This window comes from Sorex araneus, chromosome 5, assembly GCF_027595985.1.
Source record: "Sorex araneus isolate mSorAra2 chromosome 5, mSorAra2.pri, whole genome shotgun sequence".
Classification (NCBI taxonomy): Eukaryota; Metazoa; Chordata; class Mammalia; order Eulipotyphla; family Soricidae; genus Sorex; species Sorex araneus.
The window spans coordinates 124630731-124651194 of record NC_073306.1 but is presented as its reverse complement, the minus strand read 5'-3'; the positions used below and the strand labels follow the sequence as shown (position 1 = coordinate 124651194).

Genomic DNA, 20464 nt, shown 5'->3' with positions numbered 1-20464 from the left:
TCCCTTTCCCACGTGCTGACCTCTGATGAGGAGAGCAGACTGCTCGCAGATGATGCTCTTTCCTAGCCCTTGGGATCCTGACTGTCTTCCTTGGAATGCCTGTGGGTCCATCCCAGACTATCTTTCAGTTTTTTGTTCCAAGCACAGTAGAGTATGTCGTCTCACCATGTTGTTATCTGATGATTGCAAACTTCAGTATGGAGGTAAAATGACAAATCCATTGTATGACACCAGACCAAATGATATGAGATGTAACTGTTGCTTCCAAAGGAATGTTTCCTTAAAAGTGTTCACTTTGGGAGCCTGTGCCTTTACTTGGCAGTGCTCAAAGCAGCTTTGAAATGCCCCTTTCCAGAGATGCTTTCAGCATCTGTGACAGCTTTCCTAGTAGTCTCATACTGTAAGCATCCTTCTGGATACATGGTTAGTTTTTGCAAAAGATCAGAGGTTATTTGGTATTGAGTCCTGGTTAAATTCGTTGAACATACAAGAGAATACCAGCAGTACTCAGGGATTACACCTGGCTCTGTGCTCCGGGATCTCTCCTAGCAGAGCTCACAGGGCCAGATGGGGTGCCAAGGATCGATCCTGGGTCAGCCTCATGGAAAGCAAGTGCCCTCCCTGTTATACTATTGCTGTGGCCAAAAAAGTAGTTTTAAGTGATTCATGTTTTCTTATGGATAGTAAGACCAGCTGAAAGGCCGAAACTGCTTTTTAATATGTAAGAGCAAAGATTTGGGAAAATAAAGTGGCACACTGAGTTGAACCTCAATCCTTAAAACTTCAGCAATAGCCGATAGTGCCTTCATTCATGAGCATGTTCGGATAAGAGATTCTGTGCCGACAGATGGTCGTTCTGGGTCCAGCAGTGCCTAGGAGTTTGTGTCTGTTAGTGACGTATCTAGAAGTGTTTTCTAGAACAGTCTACTTCTGTGGCCTTTTCTAGGCATGGAGTGAGATCTTCTAGACCCGGAACTTAATGTATGTTTCAGATACATGTAGCTGAGACAGAAATCCTACAGATGTTTACACAATTTATTTAATAATGTGCTTAATATAGTTCTAAATGCAAATAATGTGTATCCCTTTTGCTATATCCTTAGGGACATATATACCGATATCCCTAAGTCTAGCAGGTAGGATCACACAGATTTGTGCATTCACATACATGCTTATTATAAAGCATGCCATGGAAGGGTAATAAGGTTGTTTTCCTCTCTTTTGCAGTTGTCAAATTTAAAAGATCTGAATCATTCCCCAATGTCTGATGCCTCTGTCAATTTTGACTACAAATCCCCCTCCCCATGTGACGGAAGCACCGATCAGGAAGAGAAAACCGAGGATGTCGCCAGCCACTGTTTGCCCCAGAGGGACCTGTATGCTGCCGAGGAGGACGCCGAGACCCTTTTCCCCCGGAAAATGACATCCCACAATGGACTGGAGGACAGTGGAGGCGGTGGCACCGGCGTGAAGAAGAAACGGAAGAAAAAGGATCCCGGAGAGCAAGAGGGGGCAGCGAAGGGGAGCAAGGACAGGGAGCCCAAGCCAAAGAGGAAGCGCGAGCCTAGAGAGCCAAAGGAACCCAGGAAGGCCAAGGAGCCCAAGACAGCCAAGGAGCCCAAGGAGCCCAAGCAGAAGGACGGAGCCAAGAAAGCTCGGAAGCCTCGCGAGGCCTCGGGCTCCAAGGAGGCCAAAGAGAAGAGGAGCGGCACGGACTCCTCGGCCCGGACAAAGTCCAAGAAGGCCAGGTGGGTGCCCCTCTCCCTGCTTCGGCCCGACCCTTGCCTCAGCCTCCAGAACACGACTCTGTGGCTTCCTGCCCAGGCAGAACGTACTTTCTAATAGGAGCAGGACAGCCTTGAGTAGTACGGGTCTTGCCATTTGTCACCTTGCCTCTTGAGAAATTGGGAGAGTCAGGTAGAGGAGCGTGACAAGGGCCGGGGGATGAGAGCATCAATGTGGCTGTGGAGGGCAGTATTTTTTTTTTCCCTCTGCAGCAGCGTAGACTATCCGGGCAGGAGAAGTGGGGGCCCAGGGAAAGCCAGGGGTGTGCACAGCTCTGGGGAGAAAGAACTGTCTCATGTCCGGCTGTCTCTCTCCATCACTACCGACTCCAGCTCCTGACACGTGAGCAGGCAGGCGCTCAAGAAGTGTTGACTGATGAGGCCAGAGGAGACTTGTCGGGACATGAGATAGATGAGTGCAGATCCCACGGCCCAGAGAGGGGGCAGACCGTAAAGGATTTGTCTTCTGCATGCAAATGCCATGTTTTGGGTTTTTTTGTCTTTTTTCTTTGTTCAGAATATTTAATTTTTCATCCATTCATTGATTCATTTAAAGAAAACATTGCATATAATAGATGACCTCTCTATGCTTCAGAAGAATTTAAGTTTCCAAAATCTCAGTGCAGTGCTAGAATATAGACCAGGGATACCCATAAAAATGCAGAGCTTGGTAGAGATGCTAACGAAGCAAAATAACGGGGCCAGGAAACCTATACCAGGTCAGACACGGGGGAGAAACACGTTTCAGGGAGAGAGGCGAGGTCTGAAGCAGGCTCGGCCGCTTTGACTTTCTTGTATAGTTAAGTTCCATTTTAGAAGGACTGTTTGTTGGGACCAGGTGGGTAGTTTGCAGATCCAAGTCAAAGCTTCTGGTACTCCTTCCCTCTGACAGTCAGAGGATTACACCCGGGATTCTGACTGATGAGTGAAGTGTTCACACTTGGTTTCCTGGTGATCCTACCCAGTGTGCTCAGATTTCTGATGGTGTAATGGGAAGGAGGATGCCGTCCTAGCACCGTCTTCTCTTTAAATTGTGGTTTAAGTAACAGCATTAGAATAGCCCTCACATTAATGGTTTCGATGTACAGAGTTAACTGCACCTTTTCCATCATCAAAGTGCCCCACACCCGCTCCCCCTGTCCTTAGGAGTTCCTGGGTTTTTTTTTTTTTTTTCAATAACTTTCATCTTCCAGTTTCTGGAGAAGTTGGAGTGGTTCTTCAGGGTAACACTTTGTGTGAAGGAAGAGAATTAGAGCTAGTGGAGTGAATTCTTTTCGTTCTTATAGAAACCAAAGAGGAATTCTTAAAGACAGTGTTTTAAACTGATGGTAACTAAAGGAGAATTTCAGAGCTCTAGCAGGGAGTTCTGTTCGTGTAGAGAAGGCAGGAGAAAGCCAAAAGTATCTTGAGTTCACTTTGGCTGTTGATTTCTGATGTCTAATGGCTTTATTGATTTGCCGGGCTCTGAAACAAGGCAATGAGTAGCTACGACCATAAATTCCATTTGGGGAGGCATTTCATAAAACAAGCTGGGAGTCTACTATTAAGGGAACTTTATTATTTTATGTAAAATTTAGGTGGAGCTGAAAAACTGTTTGTTACTGCTATTTAAGTTTTTGTTTGGGGGCCGTGTTCAGTGGTGCTTCTCCAAAGTCTGGTGTTTGGGGGACCGTGTGGTACCAGAGACCCAACTTGGGGCTCCTTTGCACAAAGCATGCCTTCCTTCTGCCCTTGGCTCTCCCAGGCCCATCAGGGCTGCTAACATAGAAGCTCCTGAGACTTACAAATTTAGTCTCAAGTACCTTGTGAGAGGATGTTGGGAAATGGGACTGATTATCTCTAGTCGTCAGTTCCGCATATTGACAAGTCACATGAGGCTTTCTCTGAATTTGGATTTGGGCCCTAATCTTTTCGAGGTTAGCTTTTAGCGTACTAGAATCTTCTGTATAACCCAGGTCTTAACTGGTGGACTTTTCATCTCATGTCCTCCATATATTTAGACAATAGTTCTGGTCCTTCAGTTAAAGATCCTACTGGTCAGCAGGAATAGTGCTAAAAGGACATTATATATATATATATATATATATATATATATATATATATTATATATATGTATGTTGTATTCACACTCATACACACATATATAATTCTTTATGAATTTTTTTTGTTTTCAGTTTACTGCTGTGCAGAGTGATTTACATCCAGACTTTGACTTGAGCAGGTATTGATTAGATCCTGCATGATACTTGATGGAAACACAGGATTCACTGAGCACTTAAGGTTTTGCAGGAGCCCCAAAAGCTGTTTCCAGGACTTCTACCCTTTACCCCTCATTTGGGCCATCGTGTTGGCTGTCACCAGGTCACCTCTCTGAAGCACATTGTTTCTTTATGTTTTAGTGGTGGTAAATTTCTTACCTCTTAGTTTCAAGGCAGTTGCAATCTAATCCACAGGGCCAGCTTTCTTACTGATTGAGTGGGCTGAAGAAGTTCATTGATTTGTGGCCCAGTCATGGTTCTTGTTAAATCCTTGGTTGGGTTGATTGGGTTTATCTGCCACGATTGCAATCCTGCTTCTCCTGGCCTGTGTTGTCTGGACCTTTGCCAAATCTCACCTGTCTGGTAGGTTCTGAGGCAAAGAAATGAGAATGTTCTGGAGAAGGCCTCAAAATATCGTGTGTCTTGTTTTGTTTTGTTTTTGAATTGGGGGTCATACCCAGCGATGCTCAGGGGTTACTCCTGGCTCTGCACTCAGGAATTACTCTTGGCGGTGCTGGAGGGCCATATGGAATGCCAGAGATTTAACCCAGGTTAGCCACGTGCAAGGCAAACACCCTCCCTGCTGTACTATCACTCTGACACTTCAAAATATGTTTTTAGTTTTGTTCTTTGCACGAGAGTAATACATAATTTTTCTCATAAGAATATAGGAGTAATAATAATAATAATAATTCCCATTAATGTTTTATTCCTCCTTAGAAATTTGATTGTACTGCTCAGGACAAAATCCATTATTTCTTTTCTCTCTTTTTTGCCACCTCCTTAGGGTCTGCCTCTCCCCACTTTCCCCTCCCTAAAACAGACTCCAGGCTGCATAGGTCTCCTTAGCCTTTAAAGATTTTATTTTTTGCTTTTTGGGTCACACCCAGCGATGCTCAGGGGTCACTCCTGGCTCTGCACTGAGGAATCACCCCTGGCCTTGCTCAGGGGGCCGTATGGGATGCTGGGAATCGAATCCGGGTCGGCAGCGTGCAAGGCAAACGCCCTACCTGCTGTGCTATCACTCCAGCCTCAGGTCTCCTTAGCCTTTAAAGGTACTTAACTCGTTTCTTTGCATTGCTTAGAAATGTATCCCATCCTTTCTTCAGATCTGAGTGTAAGTCCAGCTCCAGAGAGCTGCTCCAGACGAGTGTGCTAGTGTCACAGACTTGTTTGCAGAGATAACATTGACTCAGCCCTCCAGTGCCCAGTCTTGTCCATTTCCTGCTTCAGCAGGCTATTTCTGCATTGTAAACTCCTCTGTGTTCACGAATGTGTGACTGCTGTCTGCAACAAAAAATCAGATTGTGTAATAGTACGTGTATATAAAACCTATATTTTAGCATGCAGTTTATTTCCTGCAAATATATAATTCTGTAGTTTTCCTTAGAATTTAGGAAGCAGATTGAGCTCTTCACCTTGAAAACACAACCATCTAAGATAGGTGGTTCTCTGCTTTATAACCAAAGATGAGAAATTTTTAGGTAGCTTGTCCAAGGCACAGAAAGCTAATGGGCTCTACTGGACTATTTGACTCCTGGCTTATGTGGAAAATACACTTTTTTTTCCATGCTTGGTACCTCTTTTCTGTTGTAGCAGGTTGGAAGTTGAAAGAGGGGGAGGTTCCAGTGTTCAAGAAATTGGTTGTTGTGGTCGATGGTCGTCTTCTCTAGACCTTCTTCTTAGACCAAGGGGGTGCCAACATTTAGAGTGTTTTTAATTTGGGAGGTCACACCTGGCAGTGCTCAGGGCTTACTCCTGGCTCTGCGTTCAGGGATCAGTCCTGGCAGGGCTTGGGGGACCATATGGATACCAAGGATTGAATCTGGGTAGGCTACGCGCAAGGCAGACACCTTCTTTCCTGCCCCACATTTTGGCTTTTTATCTTGGCATCTGAGGCAGTAAATAAATAATTGAGCATGTCTCCCATCTTAAACAGATGAGAGGGCCAAGCAGAGTTTTCTTTTCTCAGATGCTGTTTATAGCAGTGAGTTCTGTTTCGTGCTTTGGGGAGGGAGATGCACTGTGCAAGCCGGGGAGGGACTGTAGCTGCAGCAGTAGGACCAGGGAAGTGGGCAGGTGTAGGTCGTCTGGGGTCATCATGCTGACGAGGGCCTGGGGGAAATGCACAAAAGCACCGTGCCACTTCCTCAGGGAGTCTGCAATTTTCCCAGCTGGGAGAGAAATTTCTCACTTGGGAACATCACGTGATACCGTGGGTCCCGTCCTTAGCGGCAGATTCTGCATGGCATGATCCTGTGTGCCTGTGGATTTCCTGTTTCCCTTCCAGGCAGCAGCCTTGAGTGAAAGCAGCCCCTTGGCCCTGGAGCGCGGCTGGCGGGCCGAGCTGGGGCGGCCGTGCCGTGCGTCTTGGGCCGCCTGCTGCTCTGACCGGGCCTTGGAGGAGGAGGTGGTGGGCAGCCCCGGGGGTTGCCCTGTCTTTTTCCATCAGAGCCGAGTGAGCATTTTCAGGTACCATCTGCCCGGAATGTAAAGAGAGAGAAATGTCTGTGGTGGCTGGGCCGTGTCTGTGCCTTAGCCTTAGCGTTTCCCTCCATTTGGTTTGTTTGGCTCTGTCAACCCGAAGCAGAATTTGCTCCCAAATCCAATGAGTTGGATATCTTTCTGGAAGAAAGAGTTCATATTTAAAAACAGGTGTTTTTTATTTTTTGGTGGTCACTGGTAGAAAGGTCAGGCCCAAGACTTCCTGTGGTACAGAAAGGGCAGTAAAATTCCATCCGCTTAGCTCTGCCCCACTCCGTAAAGGTCAGTCACCTGCTGTTTTTTAAATGGGGGCCTCCCCAGCATTGCTTGGGGGCTTGGGGGCCACTCTGAGGTACAGTCAGCTCAGCTGGGGGCCATGGCGTACCGTGGATCACACCAGGGCCGTTTGCTCTGCTGCTTGGAGCTGTCCACTGTTTCTGTTTGGTGCACGTCTTCATTGAGGCTGGGCTGAGCCCCGAGAATGTACACAGACAGGCTTCTTTCTGTTGGGAAAGCTATTTTTACATTCTGATCATTGATTGAAGAAAGATGGCTATAAAGACTTGCATGCATTCTCAGTAGAGACCGTGGAAGCCACTAGGTTTTATATTAAGGAATAAATCTGAATGGTAACGGCAGAGATCCATCTCCGAAGATTTGGAATCAGTTACCTTTGCTGTGCTTCTAAAAGCACTCAAAATACCTTCCCTTAGTAGCCGCCAGGGCTTTCTAAGTTGGGGTTTATTTTATACACAACTTAAGAAGAAGCAGTTCCTGGGGCCAGACCAGTAGTACCGTGGGCAGGTGTTTGCCTTGAACGCAGCCAGCCTGCTTTCGATCCCCAGCACCAACATAGTCCTTCAGGCCCTGCCAGAAGGAATTCCTGAACGTGATCAGGAGTAAGCCCTGAGCAACACGTGTGGACCATAAACCAAAAAGAGCGGAAGCATTGCTAAGAGTTAGTAACTACTATAGATTGAACACGATGGCCACTCAATACCCCTATTGCAGACCACAACACCCAAAAGGAGAGAGAGAGAGAACAAAAGGGAATGCCCTGCCACAGAGGCAGGGGGGATGGGATCGGGAGGTGGGAGGGATACTGGGTTCACTGTGGTGGAGAATGGACACTGGTGGAGGAAGGGGTGCTCGAACATTGTATGAGGGAAACTCAAGTATGGAAATGTGTAAATCTGTTGCTGTACCCTCATGGTGACTCACTAATTAATAAAAATAATAAATTAAAAAAATTAAACAGTAAGAAATTTAAAAAAAAAGAATTAGTAACTACTAGTGAATGCTCGGGCTGGAGCGATGGCGCAGCAGGGCAGCGGGTAGGGCGAGTTCGCCTTGCACATGACCGACCCCCATTCGATTCCTCCGCCCCTCTCGGAGAGCCCGGTGAGCTACCAAGAGTATCGGTAGAGCCTGACAACCTACCTGTGGCGTATTCGATATGCCAAAAACAGTAACAACAAGCCTCACAATGGAGACGTTACTGGTGCCCGCTCGAGCAAATCCATGAGCAATGGGATAACAGTGATACAGTAAATGCTGAATCAGGTTATTTATTGAGTATGTTTTTTAGTGCCCTGGTTACTTCGGAGTGCATTGTGGAGGAAAGAGAAGTATGAGTCTATATCGAAAAGCTTGCAAGGGTTCCAAAATCAGCTTTGCATAGTGCTCAAAAATACAAGCAAAGATACCGACAAATGAAAGAACCTGCTCTAACTACATGCCGAATTTTGAAAAGATGGTGAAGGTTTAGAGTGTTTCAGTCTGGCCCTTAGGAGACCCTTGAGAGAGATGAAGGCTGAGTCTGGTTTGAAAGGAAGTAGTAGATGAGGAAAGACTGGCAGCCAGGACTGTGAGGAGGCATTGGAGTTGGCGTTCTTTGGGGGCTTTCAGCTCTCCGATGGCAGCCCACGCTCATCTTCTCTTCCCCGCTTCCTTCCTGAATCTTGATGGCGTGACGAGAAGAACAGAGGGGAAGAATATCTTGAGCACTGAGAGGTGCTGAGCCGGAGAGTTAGTGTAGTGGGTAGGGCGCTTTCCTTACCCACGGTCAGTCTGGGTTGCATCCCTGACACGGTTCATACTCCCCCGAGTCCCATCAGGAGTGATCCGTAGGTGCAGAGCCATGAGGCATCACTTGCTTTCCGGGGCCTGAAGTCCAGTAGTATTCTGCCGATCGGTAAATGTTGAGGGGGAGTGCAGCTCCGAGCACACGTCTGTCAGTGCTGGGTTTTTTGTTTTGTTTTGTTTTTTTGCTTTTTGGGTCATACCCAGCAATGCACAGGGGTTACTCCTGGCTCTGCACTCAGGAATCACCCCTGGCCATGCTCAGGGGGCCATATGGGATGCTGGGAATTGAACCCAGGTCGGCCGCATGCAAGGCAAATGTACTGCCCACTGTGCTATCACTCCAGCCCCTTTTTTTTTGTTTTTTTTTTGGGGGGGGGAGTCACACCCGGCAATGCACAGGGGTTGTGTTGCTCGGGGGACCATATGGGATACTGGGAATCAAACCCAGGTCTGCTGTGTGCAAGGCAAACACCCTACCTGCTGTGCTATCGCTCCAGCCCCTGTAGGTGCTGTTTTTGCAGCGCAGGTGCAACTGCTTCCCCCTCACAGGCTGGGGAGCAGGCTGGAGGGGTGGGGCGGGGGGTAGGGCATGAGTCTAGGGCCTCTGCGGAGTGGTTGTGTCAGTTCTAAGCCAAAGGTGGGAAGTTACTCTCAGGACCTCAAGGGCGGGAGAGGGAGTTCAACGGTCCCGGCTCCTGCTTAGCATGCCTGAGGCTGTTTTGGACCTCTTGCACCACAGGGTCCTCCAGCAGTGCCAGGCGGGACCCCTGAGCCGGGAGTAGTCCCAGAACACTGGCTGCTGTAGCTCCACGATAGAAACAGACTACAGGGATTGTGTCATTTGCCCGAGGGGAGGGTCTGGTGCTCTCACTTGGAGAATGGCATCCCAAGAAGGGACAGAAGGGCCCCAGCTTCTCTGCCTTCCCTGCGTGAGCCTTCAAAGGGGAGAGAGTGCAGCCATGGGCCATGCAGGACTTCCTGTGTGTGTGTGGAGGGGGTCTGTTTGGAGACGGAGTTCCTGCCATCAATACTACAAACCAGTTCTTTGTAAATTGGAGTAGCCCACCAGGGGTCACAAGACCATGGAGGAAAATAAGCAGCAAAGAATCAGGAAAAAGGAAAGAATAGAACCACTGTCCTCAATTCAAAGAAAAGACATCCCCAATTTCACATCCTTAAGTTCAAGAAGATAGTTGTCTGCCAACCAAGAATGGATTGCGGAATGGGAAGGGTTAGCGAATGAGAAAGAATGAATACAAATTTAAAACATTTGCCCAAACTAAAAGAATTCAACAAAAAGGCAAGAAAGAAATTGGGGCAATTTAGGAGACTTATATCAACAAAAGGTTTTGGACAGTGTCTATGTCAGATGTAGAATCTCTCTCTCTCCATATACATATGTATTAATTTATATTGTTATAGTTCATATCTAATATATAATTCATATAATTAGTTTATATTAATGCAATGTATTTATTTTATAATTTATATTCTAATTTTAAAATAATATTTATATATACATACACATACAAATTAATTTGTTGATTCTTGTGGGTTTTTTCCTGAGCCATCTGAAAATAAGTTATATTCATACGTCATAGCTTTCACCCTTAAACATTTCAGTGTCTAGCCCAAAAGTAAGGCCATTTTCTTATATAAGCATTGCCAAATTACTGCTTTCATTTGTTTCTACCTGACAACATCCTGTGTATAGGTACTACAATTCTACAAATATTTTGCTCCTCTTCATATTATTTTCTTTAGAGTCAACATCCCTCCCCTGTGATTTTTGAACTTTTACCCAATTTTTCCCTGCTGCATCTACAAAGTGAGTTTTGTCTACATTTTATTATTTGGGTTATTTAGTTAGAGGCATCTCTTTTTTTCCCCTCATTTGCTGTCTCTCTGCTCGTCTGTCACTAATAGGGATTCCTGTTGTCATCGGTGACTCATAATTTATTACTGTCCTCATTTACCTGGGTGCTCTAGGTCCCTATTTTGAACCAATAAGAACTTTTCTTGCTGACTACTGTGTCTTCTAGCATGCCCTCCTCATTCGTACAAATATTTCCTTTCTGACATCAGTTGTTTGGGGATCATATCTTTTTTATTTTGCCTTGGAATCAGTCTTTTCTCTGATTGTATTAGAGCAGATAAGAGATCAACATCAAACACCATCAACAAGATTTTTGAATGGATTTGTGAATATTTTTTCTGCATTTGAGTCTTTAGAATGAATGATTTGTTGCTACTTCTTTTGTTCATTGTTTTGAGATTGGCCTTCAAATAACATTCAAGAAGACTTGAAGTTTTTACGTTTATCCAAACAGACACAAACCTTAAGAGTCAGGGAACCTGACTTAGTTTGAGAAGCAGAGTCTGAGTTAGGTGAACTAAACGTTGCTTGTGCTCTGATGCTCTCTGCTGCCTTTACACCTTTGTCTTAATCTGGGATGTGAGGGTCATTTACAGCAGTTGAGACACAAACCATAGTGCCTTGTAAACTATAATTTACAACAGTTATAGACCATAGTGCTTTGTCAACTAGAACTTGTTGTACAGCTTCCTCAGTGAGAATGAATGTAACATTTGATAATGTTTTTGTGAAACTCTTATTTTTAATTTTTAAAAAATAATGTTTATTAGAAAACCACGATTTGCCAAGTTATTCATAATACAGTTGTTTCAGGCCTTCACTGTTCCAACACCAGTCCCACCACTAGTGTGACCTTCCCTCCGCCAGTGTCCCCAATTTCCCACCCACCACCCCAGCCTTCCTCCTCACAGGCACAAACATTTATTTATTATTGTTTGTTACATCACAAAGGCAAATGGAATTACCAAACCTTAGATCAGAAGTTGTCAATCTGTGACAATTGTTGCACGTCACACTATTACTAACGTCATTGAGGACCCATGTGCTGGCTGGTGCTAGGTGAGCCTTCTGGGTCATTGTTTAGGCTCATTAAGCTTGGGGGTCTTCTGTGCAGCTTTCCCATCAGATTGGCTGTGATCCTACTGGTTGGACAATGAAATTACTATGACGCTTTGAGGGGTGGCATGGCCACCTATGCGGCTGTGCTGTAGGAGACCCACAGACCTAGAGCAGTTTGCTGGCTTGGCAGTTGGATGAGGTACAGCTGTGGAGTTGGGCCACTATATTGGACGGTGTCGGGTATGGCAGCCTGCTTCTCTGTAGCTTTCCCATCCTATGGGGTGGACGATAAAATTACCATGACGTTTTGAGGTGTCATGTGGCCGCATATGTGGCTGCTTGTGCCTCCAGGCAGAAAGGGGAATCTGCCCGGCCCCAGTCAGTGAAGGCCCCAGAGTTCTCAACCTGGACCACTTCTACCTGGAGAGTCCTGTGAAAGTTGTAAATTGTCAAAGCGTCTCCCCAAGAGTCTGGTTCTGAGCAGGAGTTTTCCCCCCTTTGTGCCTCAGAGTGCCATTCTTGTCTCAAAAGGTAGAATCCTTTAAGTGGCAAGATCCTTTTTAGTTTCATTTCCTCACGGTGAACCAGTTTTTTCCCTGTGTTTCTTGGGGGTCGGGGGCAGATGTTCTTAAGCACTGCCCATAGGGGTCCAGGGCCGCTGCCAGTTGATATTTGGCTCATGAGGCTGAATGCAGTTTATTATGGCAGTGCTTGGGGGCCACACCTGGCAGTATGAGGATGGGGGGCCACGAGGTGTCTGGGATCAAACTTGGAGTTTTGCATGTGCCTTGTGTGTATAGCCCAATCCCTAAGCTATCCACGTGGACCAAAATAACTGGCTTATTTGGGGGCTTGGGGCTGTACCTAGCAATGCTCAGGGCTTACTCCTGGCTCTGTACTCAGAAATTACTCCTGGCATTGCTTGGGGGACCATGTGATATTCCGGGGATCGATCCCACGTCGCCACATGCAAGACACGTTCCCTACTGCTGTACTACTGCTCCAGTCCCCTCCAGTGCATCCTCCCCCGAACGCCAAATAATTTTTATCAAGAACTTTTCCTGGTGCATTGGTCAACCTGTTTTCTGGAGTGGGGAATCCTAATGGTCGGCTCAGCTTTTGTTCCTGTGCTTGGGGGCCTGTGAAGGTTAAAACTACAGGCAGGTGGGGCTGGGGCAACAGCACTGTGCTTGCTTTGCACATGGTGGACCTGGCTTGACTCCCCGGCATCCCCTGTGGTCTCCTGAGCACCTCCAGGAGTCATCCCTGAAAATTGCTGGGTGTGCCCCCCGAAACAAAAGTATAAGTGATGGCAGGGACAGCTGGCCAAGGGTCGGTCAACACTGGTTGGCATTCCTGCCCCATGTTCATGGCGCTGCTGGGTCACCCCTCTACACACCAGGCCAGCCCCTGCCAGTAACGTCCACCATGAAAGATACCAACATCCTCAGCTTTTCCCTCCTCAGTTCTGTTACTTGGGTTTCCTTCTCGGGACGCCCTGGTTCTACCTCTGTTGGGTCTTTCAGGTCATTTCCCCCTTTGAGGTTTCGTCAGTGCTTTCTAGCTGAGTTCTTGATTCCCTCTCGCCTGGGCTTGTCAGGATTACATTTCCCACACAGGATGACGTCTCAGCTCTGCAGCCTCCTGCGATCACTGGACACTGGACAGACAAGACTTTCACCCCCTGTGCCCTTAGCTCTCTCCCTTTCCCCAGAGTGCTGTGGTGGCTAGGAGCAAGCTGGAGTTCAAACATTTTCTAGACCTTTAACTAGCCTGAAAATTGAGGCTCTCGGTAAAAATGAGGACGATAAATTTATTTATTTATTTATTTATTTGGTTTAGGGGTCACACCCAGCATTGCTCAGGGCTTACTTCTGACTTTTGCTTAGAAGCTGGGAGGGTGTTGGGGGGACCAAGTGGGGCAAGGGATTAGACTGATGTTGGCTGCGTGCAAGGCAAATGTCTTAACATCTCTCTGTAACATCTCTGGTCCCGGAAAACATTTCTTAATGTTAACATTTATTAGTGTTATTAATGTTAATACTACTGCTTATTATTGTTGTTGTTCCTAACAATACTTCTTATTTTGTTTTTGTTCTCGTCTTTGTCAACACTTTGTATATCTTTGCTCACTTTCCCAAATCTTGCCGATGACAAACAACTTTTAGCATTCATTGATGCATCCAGCCAGCCAGTAAAGATGTATTGAATGCTGATTGTTTAAGGCATAAACTGCTCATGACAAGGAAGACAGAACTTCCTTGAGCAGCTAATATTCTATAGTATCTTAAGATTCTGGTAGGAGAGATCAGGGAGGTGTAAAGGAACCGTCCCTTCAACAAATACTCCTGGGAAAACCAGAGGGCTGTATTTCAGTGCTATCATTCTGAACCTGATCTTGCAGTTCCTGACCAATTGGTGAAGGACCAGAGTTTGATTGCCTTAAAATAAACACAGTTGAAGTGCATTTGGGAGTAGATACAAGGTTTTGTCAGCAAGGAAGCTCAAGAAAGACTTTTCAGAGGACATTTTCTATCTCAGTAGCTGCCCGTTTCTTGGCTTAGCTCATTTGTAGGCTTGTCATAATGTTCAGATCTTCATTGTCAGGGGCTGCCTGCATGTCTGTGTTTGAGCTCTTCATTTACTCTGAGTCCTACACACAGAGCATCTCAGTAAGTGATAACAGATAAAGGAAAGGTCTCTTCCTTTATAACTTAAAGGAGTACTGAAATTTGATTTTTAGTATCTGCAATTGATCTTCCTAGAAAGAATCTGTATTGAATAAAAGTGAAGTTCTGAGAAATTTAAAAAAAAAAAAACCCTTGTTTTATTTTACTGTGTTCATCATAGGCATAGTGAAGAATAATGTGATGGGGGATTCTACCTTTACCACATAGATGTTTCTGTACTTTTCTGGGATGAAACTCATGCAGATGGATGCTCCCTTAAAATCTACCCTGGCCCAAGAATTCTTGATTGTGATAGTGTAACTTTGATCACATGAGAAATCTTAGTCTTAAAAACTGCCCAACAGTTTTCATTCTGAATTTCTTCTTGTAGCAAGGAGCAAGGACCAACCCCGGTGGAGAAAAAGAAGAAAGGCAAAAGGAAAAGTGAAAGCACCGTGGAGAGCTTAGAGCTGGATCAGGGCCTGCCCACCCCATCCCTGCGGAGTGCTGAGGAATCCACCGAGTCTGCAGATAGCCAGGTACCGCGTGACCGGGAGCTGCGGTGGAGACCGCGGTTGCGGGTGGGAGTGTGCTGAGGCGGACCCTGTGTTCCTTGATTCCTGTCACTAGCCTGCGTCTCTTGTGAACAGACCCGGGCTGGGCCTTTGCTCTTCTGGTGGGTGAGCCTCGATAGATCCACAGCCATTGCCTCTCTCATTCTTACCCTCATAATCACCCAGCTTTTTATTATTATTATTATTATTATTATTGCTTTTTCAATGCTTTAATCACCCCCTTTGTAACTATATATTCTTCTCTTATTTTTGGCTTTTTTGGGTCACACCCGGTGATGCGCAAGGGTTACTCCTGGCTCTGCACTCAGGAATGACTCCTGGTGGTGCTCAGGGGACCATATGGGATGCCGGGGATCGAGCCCGGGTTGGCTGCGTGCAAGGCAAACGCCCTCCCTGCTGTGCTACCGCTCCAGCCCCGTCTCCCAGCTTTTTAGTGGTGGTGTCCCTCATGGAAAGCAGTGTGATGGTGGGCTGGAGCGAGGGCGAGTGGGCAGCCTGGAGTGGTGCACCCAACTGGGAGAGGCGGAGAGGGCCGATTGTCCCCTTTGCTGGGTAAGCCAGCTTCTGGGTTCATCATGCCACAATTGTAAAGAAAGTTTGCCAACGCTGGAAATGAAGTGTCACCCTCCTCAGTGAGATTTCCCAAATTTTGCCCAAATGTGCCCATGCCCTCCGTAGGAAATTCCTCCTGTTGAGTGGAGGCAAAAGCTCTCGGCCACGAGTTCTTAGACCCCAGCTTGCCCAGGTGGTACCTTTGCCAGGTACCATTTAGAATAGGATCAACTTCCTGCACCTCCAAGTGTCATCGGAGCCCTTCGGAATTCTAGGGGATCGGCGTTATAGGAAGGTGTCAGCCCAGGGTGAGAAATGGCGGCCCCTGGGTGTCAGAGCGGGGGCTCCCCTTCTTTCCTCACAGTTTATCAACCGGGACTCGTGCCTGTTCGGTATGCCGACTGGCACAGAGTAGGTACATGCGGTTAGTGGCAGTTCACAGGGCTGCTCCGCGGTGTTGGGGGATTGTAGAAGTGCTCGGGTTGTGGCAGCACAGGGTGACAGCTGGCTGGGTGGGGGTGGGGTGCTATGTAGAATCCCAGATGTGAGATTGTCCCAGAGGTGACATTGTGAAGAAGTGAGTGGGGGTGGGGAGTAGAGAGACCCAGAAGATAGCAGTTAGGTGAAAAGGAGGTCAGACTTGGCTTGTTTGTTTCATAAGGCGTCGGTGCTGGAGTGCAAGCTAGCTGGTGGGTGAACAGGCTGCAGCCTGCTGGGCTAGGCTGTGTCTGTGGAGAAGAGCCCTCTCGTTTCCTGGTTGAGGGAAACCCGCAAGCTGCTGTATTACAGAATACTGGCTCACTAGGTTACGTGCCGCAGCCTGTGTAGTTCACAAGCTACTTAACTATAAGAGAATCTATAATCTCAGAAGTTTCCAAACTTTTCTTGGCCTGTTGCCACCTTTTCACGGCGGGGGAGGGGGAGAATGAGTCAGTAAGCCCCTGGAAGTTACCTTCTTTAGATGAATGAGCAGAAAGTGCCCCCAGTTGTCCCGGAGACTGCTCCCACCCCACTCCAGCACTGTAGGGGACCGCATCGCTCCCTTTGGGACTTGCTGCTTTAGATGGTGACTCACAAATCTTATTTTATCCTCCTGCATGTAAGGGGGGCAGAGGGGGTTGTGACATTCTTAAGCTGAGTCCTAATGACATTGTTATTTGATGTTTTATGATCCATGATAAATGTGATAAATGAGAAGGGGAGAAAAATCAGCCTGTTTTTCAGTGTTTTTATTGTCCTAAAAGCAGAGCTTCCAGCTGCTGGAAGGTTCCTCAAGAAACGATGGGGTTTGCTTTTCAGCCTTGTCTTGCCGGGGCAGAAACTGATGTCAGAAAACAGAAAGCCCTTGATGTGTCAATCTGCGTTTCCCTGGAGCTGAGATAATCCCTTCTCAGGGGGTCCCAACCTTTTGGCTCCTCTCCCTCCAATGTTCCCTTTGTTTTTTTTTTTGTTTCTTTGTTTTTGTTTTTGTTTTTGTTCTGAGGCCATACCCCAGGGGCTTACTCCTGCCCAGTTCTCAGGCATCCGGCCTGGTGATGCTTTGAGGACCATATGCGGTTCCGGGGGATTGAACTGGGTCGGCTGCGCGCACAGCAGGTGCCTAACCCCCATAGTATCTCTCTGACCCAGATGGCCCTTGGAGCGAGCTCCGTGTTTCCTCTGTGCAGGGGGCCTCCTTGGGTGAAGCAGTTCTCCTTCGCGCGAGTGGGTTTCCAGGAGAGTACTCTGGGGCAGTTCTCTCTGACGGCTGTGTCTGCCCTGCAGAAAAGACGCTCTGGACGGCAGGTGAAGCGCAGAAAATACAATGAGGACCTGGACTTCAAGGTGGTGGATGACGATGGGGAAACAATCGCTGTTCTTGGGGCCGGCCGGACATCGGCCCTCTCAGCTTCCACACTGGCCTGGCAGGCGGAGGTACGGGCTCTAGATCGGGGGGTTGGGGGAGCTGGCCTCGGGGGAGACAGCCCCATCGGTCCCTGCTGCCGCACTTAGAGTAAAATTGAGGCCTGCTTTAGCCCCTCTTTGTCACCACACTGTCCCATCCACCCACTTAGTTTTTCAGACAAGAGGCGTCTCTCCATTTCTCATTACTCCAGCCAGAAGACTTGCAGTTCCTTCTCACCTGCTACCCCTGCCCCCTGGAATGCTCTCCCTGCTTTATGTGCCACTCGATGTCCAGAGTCTCAGATGAAATGGCATCTCCTCAGATGGTCTCTCCTGACTCTGTTTATTTTTATTATAGTTTATAGGTGCTACATAGTTCCTAGGTAATGCGGTTACAGGAGTGTGAACATTTATGGCTTTGCTCAATCATTGTACCTTCACCACCATCTAAGTCCAAATTCTTTCTTTTTTGGTGGGAGTGGGGTGGAAAGTTGGGGCACCCCTGACAATGCTCCTGGAGATGCTCAGGGGACCATAATGCAGTACCAGGATAGAGTAGTTGGCCACTTGGTATAATCAGTGCTTTGCATATTCTCTCTCTCTCTCTCTCTCTCTCTGGCTTTCACTCTCTCCCTCCCTCCCCCTCTTCCTCCCTCCCTCCCTCCCTCTCTCTCTCTCTTGCTCTTTCTTCCCTGATTCTTACTTAAAGTAGACCCTTGCACCTCACCTCATCCTAATGGATGGTTCTTCGTTTAGGAACAGAGAACAACTACAACTAGTAATTGTGTACTGATTTCATTTTTGTTTTTTTGTCTCTCTGATGAGAATATAAAAATCTGGTACATAGTAAATGATTGTTCAGTGTACGCCATCATGAGAACTGGAAATTATAGTTGGAACTTGCATTCATAAACGTGTGTTGAGAGCCCGATGCTCGAAGGCCAGGTGCTGGGATATACACATCCGAGTATCACCATGGCCCCTTTGTCCCGGGAACTAGTTAGACCTGCACAACTGCGCTAATAATTGTGATAAGGGGAGGTGCGTCCGGAGCTGTAGGATGTGATGCAGGACCTGGGCTCCTGGCTCAGGTACTGGTGTCTTGACTGCAGAGGCGTGAGCGGTAGCAGGCATTGCTGGGTTCAAGCAGAGAAGCATGGTGGCGGTTCTTAATGGTCTGGGCTTCCACTTGGCAGCTCTGTCATGGCAAAGGGCTCTGATGCCCAGCTAGAAAGGCAGCGGGGTGCCATGTGTGAAGCAGGAAGGCTCTTCCAAGGAGCTCATGCAGGAAACTCAGAAGCAGAGGAAGAGCAGGCTACGTGTGCTGGAGAGCGTCTTTCCAACAGCACCTCCGGGACACAGGCTTCTGTTGTCACAGTCATCGGTGCTGACATGGCAGGACTCGCACTCTGCCCTTGTCACAGCAACACTCATAGGTGCCTGTTGTTGCTGCCGGGCACCCAGGTGGCTCGTGGAAGCCAGGAAGGCTTCATCTCTTTAGACCTCCTCTTAAAGAATCTTCGTGTGACTGGGGCCGGAGCAATAGCACAGCGGGTAGGGCGTTTGCCTTGCACGCGGCCGACCCGGGTTCGATCCCCGGCATCCCATATGGTCCCCCAAGCACCGCCAGGAGTAATTCCTGAGTGCAAAGCCAGGATTAACCCCTGAGCATTGCTGGGTGTGACCCCCCCGAAAAAAAAAGAATCTTCATGTGACTTCCAGTATTTTTCATGCTGCATGTCCTTGAGAAACAGACTCAGGCGGTTCCCCGAGTTCTATCCCGCTCGTAGAATTACAGCGCAGCAGTGGAGCAGTGACTGGATTCCACATAAGGGTTGGTTTCATGTCATTTGCAAAAGGTTATCTAAGCAGTGAGTGCTAATGAATAGGGATTCGCTGGACTGACACCACCGTTCTTCCCACACCAACAGTGAAGAACAGCCCTTGAGACGATGCCGTGAGGTGATAGGATTCTGTTGCTTTGAAATTGGTTTTCCTGCCTGGGAGATGTGATGGTTGGTTTGATGGTTAAAAGGTGCTGAGGAATTCTATCTTCTCGTAGTGGCCGCATAGCCCCAGTCATTAACCGTATTTCATCTGTTGTTATGACTTCTCCCCTCGCACCTGAAGGGCAGTTTTAGTAGATCTGACACAAATAACTTAAGACATTTTATATGCTATTTTAACAAAGCTCTTTTTGTCACCGTAAGGGTACAATAGAGAGGGTTTATCTATTATGAAACATAAGAGAGCATCTGAATCTGCATTTATTTTACCACAAAAATTGCTACTAAATCGAAGCAAAAAATAAAAAGAAGGTTGTTCATGTGGTTTTGGTGATGAGGATTTGGAGAAGCAGCCCGTGGCCCTGGGGCTACGGAGCTGGGCAGGCCTGGCCTGCAGGGTCAGCCGGGCAGCCTGTGAGGGACCAGTGCTCCCGAGAGCCCTCGTGGCTGCGGAACGAAGCCAGCTGCACTGTCCCTGTGTCTCGTGCTGAGCATCCTGGGGAGGGGTGAGCAGAAACTTCCTAAGCCAAAGCAGGGCTTGAGAGCCGCTCATTTCATCTGGGATTTAGTCCCCAAGGCATCTTTTGGCGTAGAAAATTTACGGAAGAGGAGGAGGTTTTTCTTTCTGTCCTTGGCCCCAGCTTTTTCTTTTTCTTTTTTTTTAATTATTTTTTTATTGAATCACTGTGAAATACAGTTACAAAGTTTTCATATTTGATCCACCACCAAACTCCTGATTACCCCCTCCCCCACTTCCCTTCTGCCTGTGTGGCAGACATTTTTCACTTTATTCTTTCCTTACTTGATTACATTCAATTTTCAACAGGAATCTCACTATGATTATTTGGAAGTTTTCCTCCAACAGTCAGACATGCTGGATGGCATCAATAGATTGTATGCTATCATTTTCAGAAAAGGTCGCGCGGCTGTGTTGTCCCAGTCCCACGTCCCGGAGCCATGTTAGTTGCTGCTCAGTGTCACTGGGGCTCCGTCTGGAAAAGGCGTACGGGCTGTACCTCCTCCGTCTGGCTCCCCGGTGTTGCTGGCCCGGTCTGGGGTCCGGAGCATTCTCCAGTTGGCCCCAGGTTTTTCTAATGGTTCAGCTTGGGCCCAGAAAGGGACGTGGCTGGTACCACAAAGGCCCAGCTACCACTTCTGTCCTCTCTCCTTTTCTGTGTCATCTACCTCCATCCCTCTTTGGCTGCACCTGCCCTGCCAGTGCTCAGGGATCA

General features: G+C 47.5%; 1 protein-coding gene across 6 annotated transcripts in view; it reads left to right on the top strand.

Annotated features, from left to right (window-relative positions):
• Positions 1-20464, top strand: part of CHD6 (chromodomain helicase DNA binding protein 6) — a 198788-nt gene that overhangs the window by 65032 nt on the left and 113292 nt on the right. For all 6 annotated transcript variants that reach the window (XM_004612489.2, XM_055140902.1, XM_055140897.1 and 3 more), the window contains 3 exons: positions 1228-1748; positions 14607-14754; positions 17107-17256. In XM_004612489.2, coding sequence (XP_004612546.2) covers positions 1228-1748; positions 14607-14754; positions 17107-17256 — 819 coding nt within the window. The remainder of the gene's footprint in view (positions 1-1227; positions 1749-14606; positions 14755-17106; positions 17257-20464) is intronic.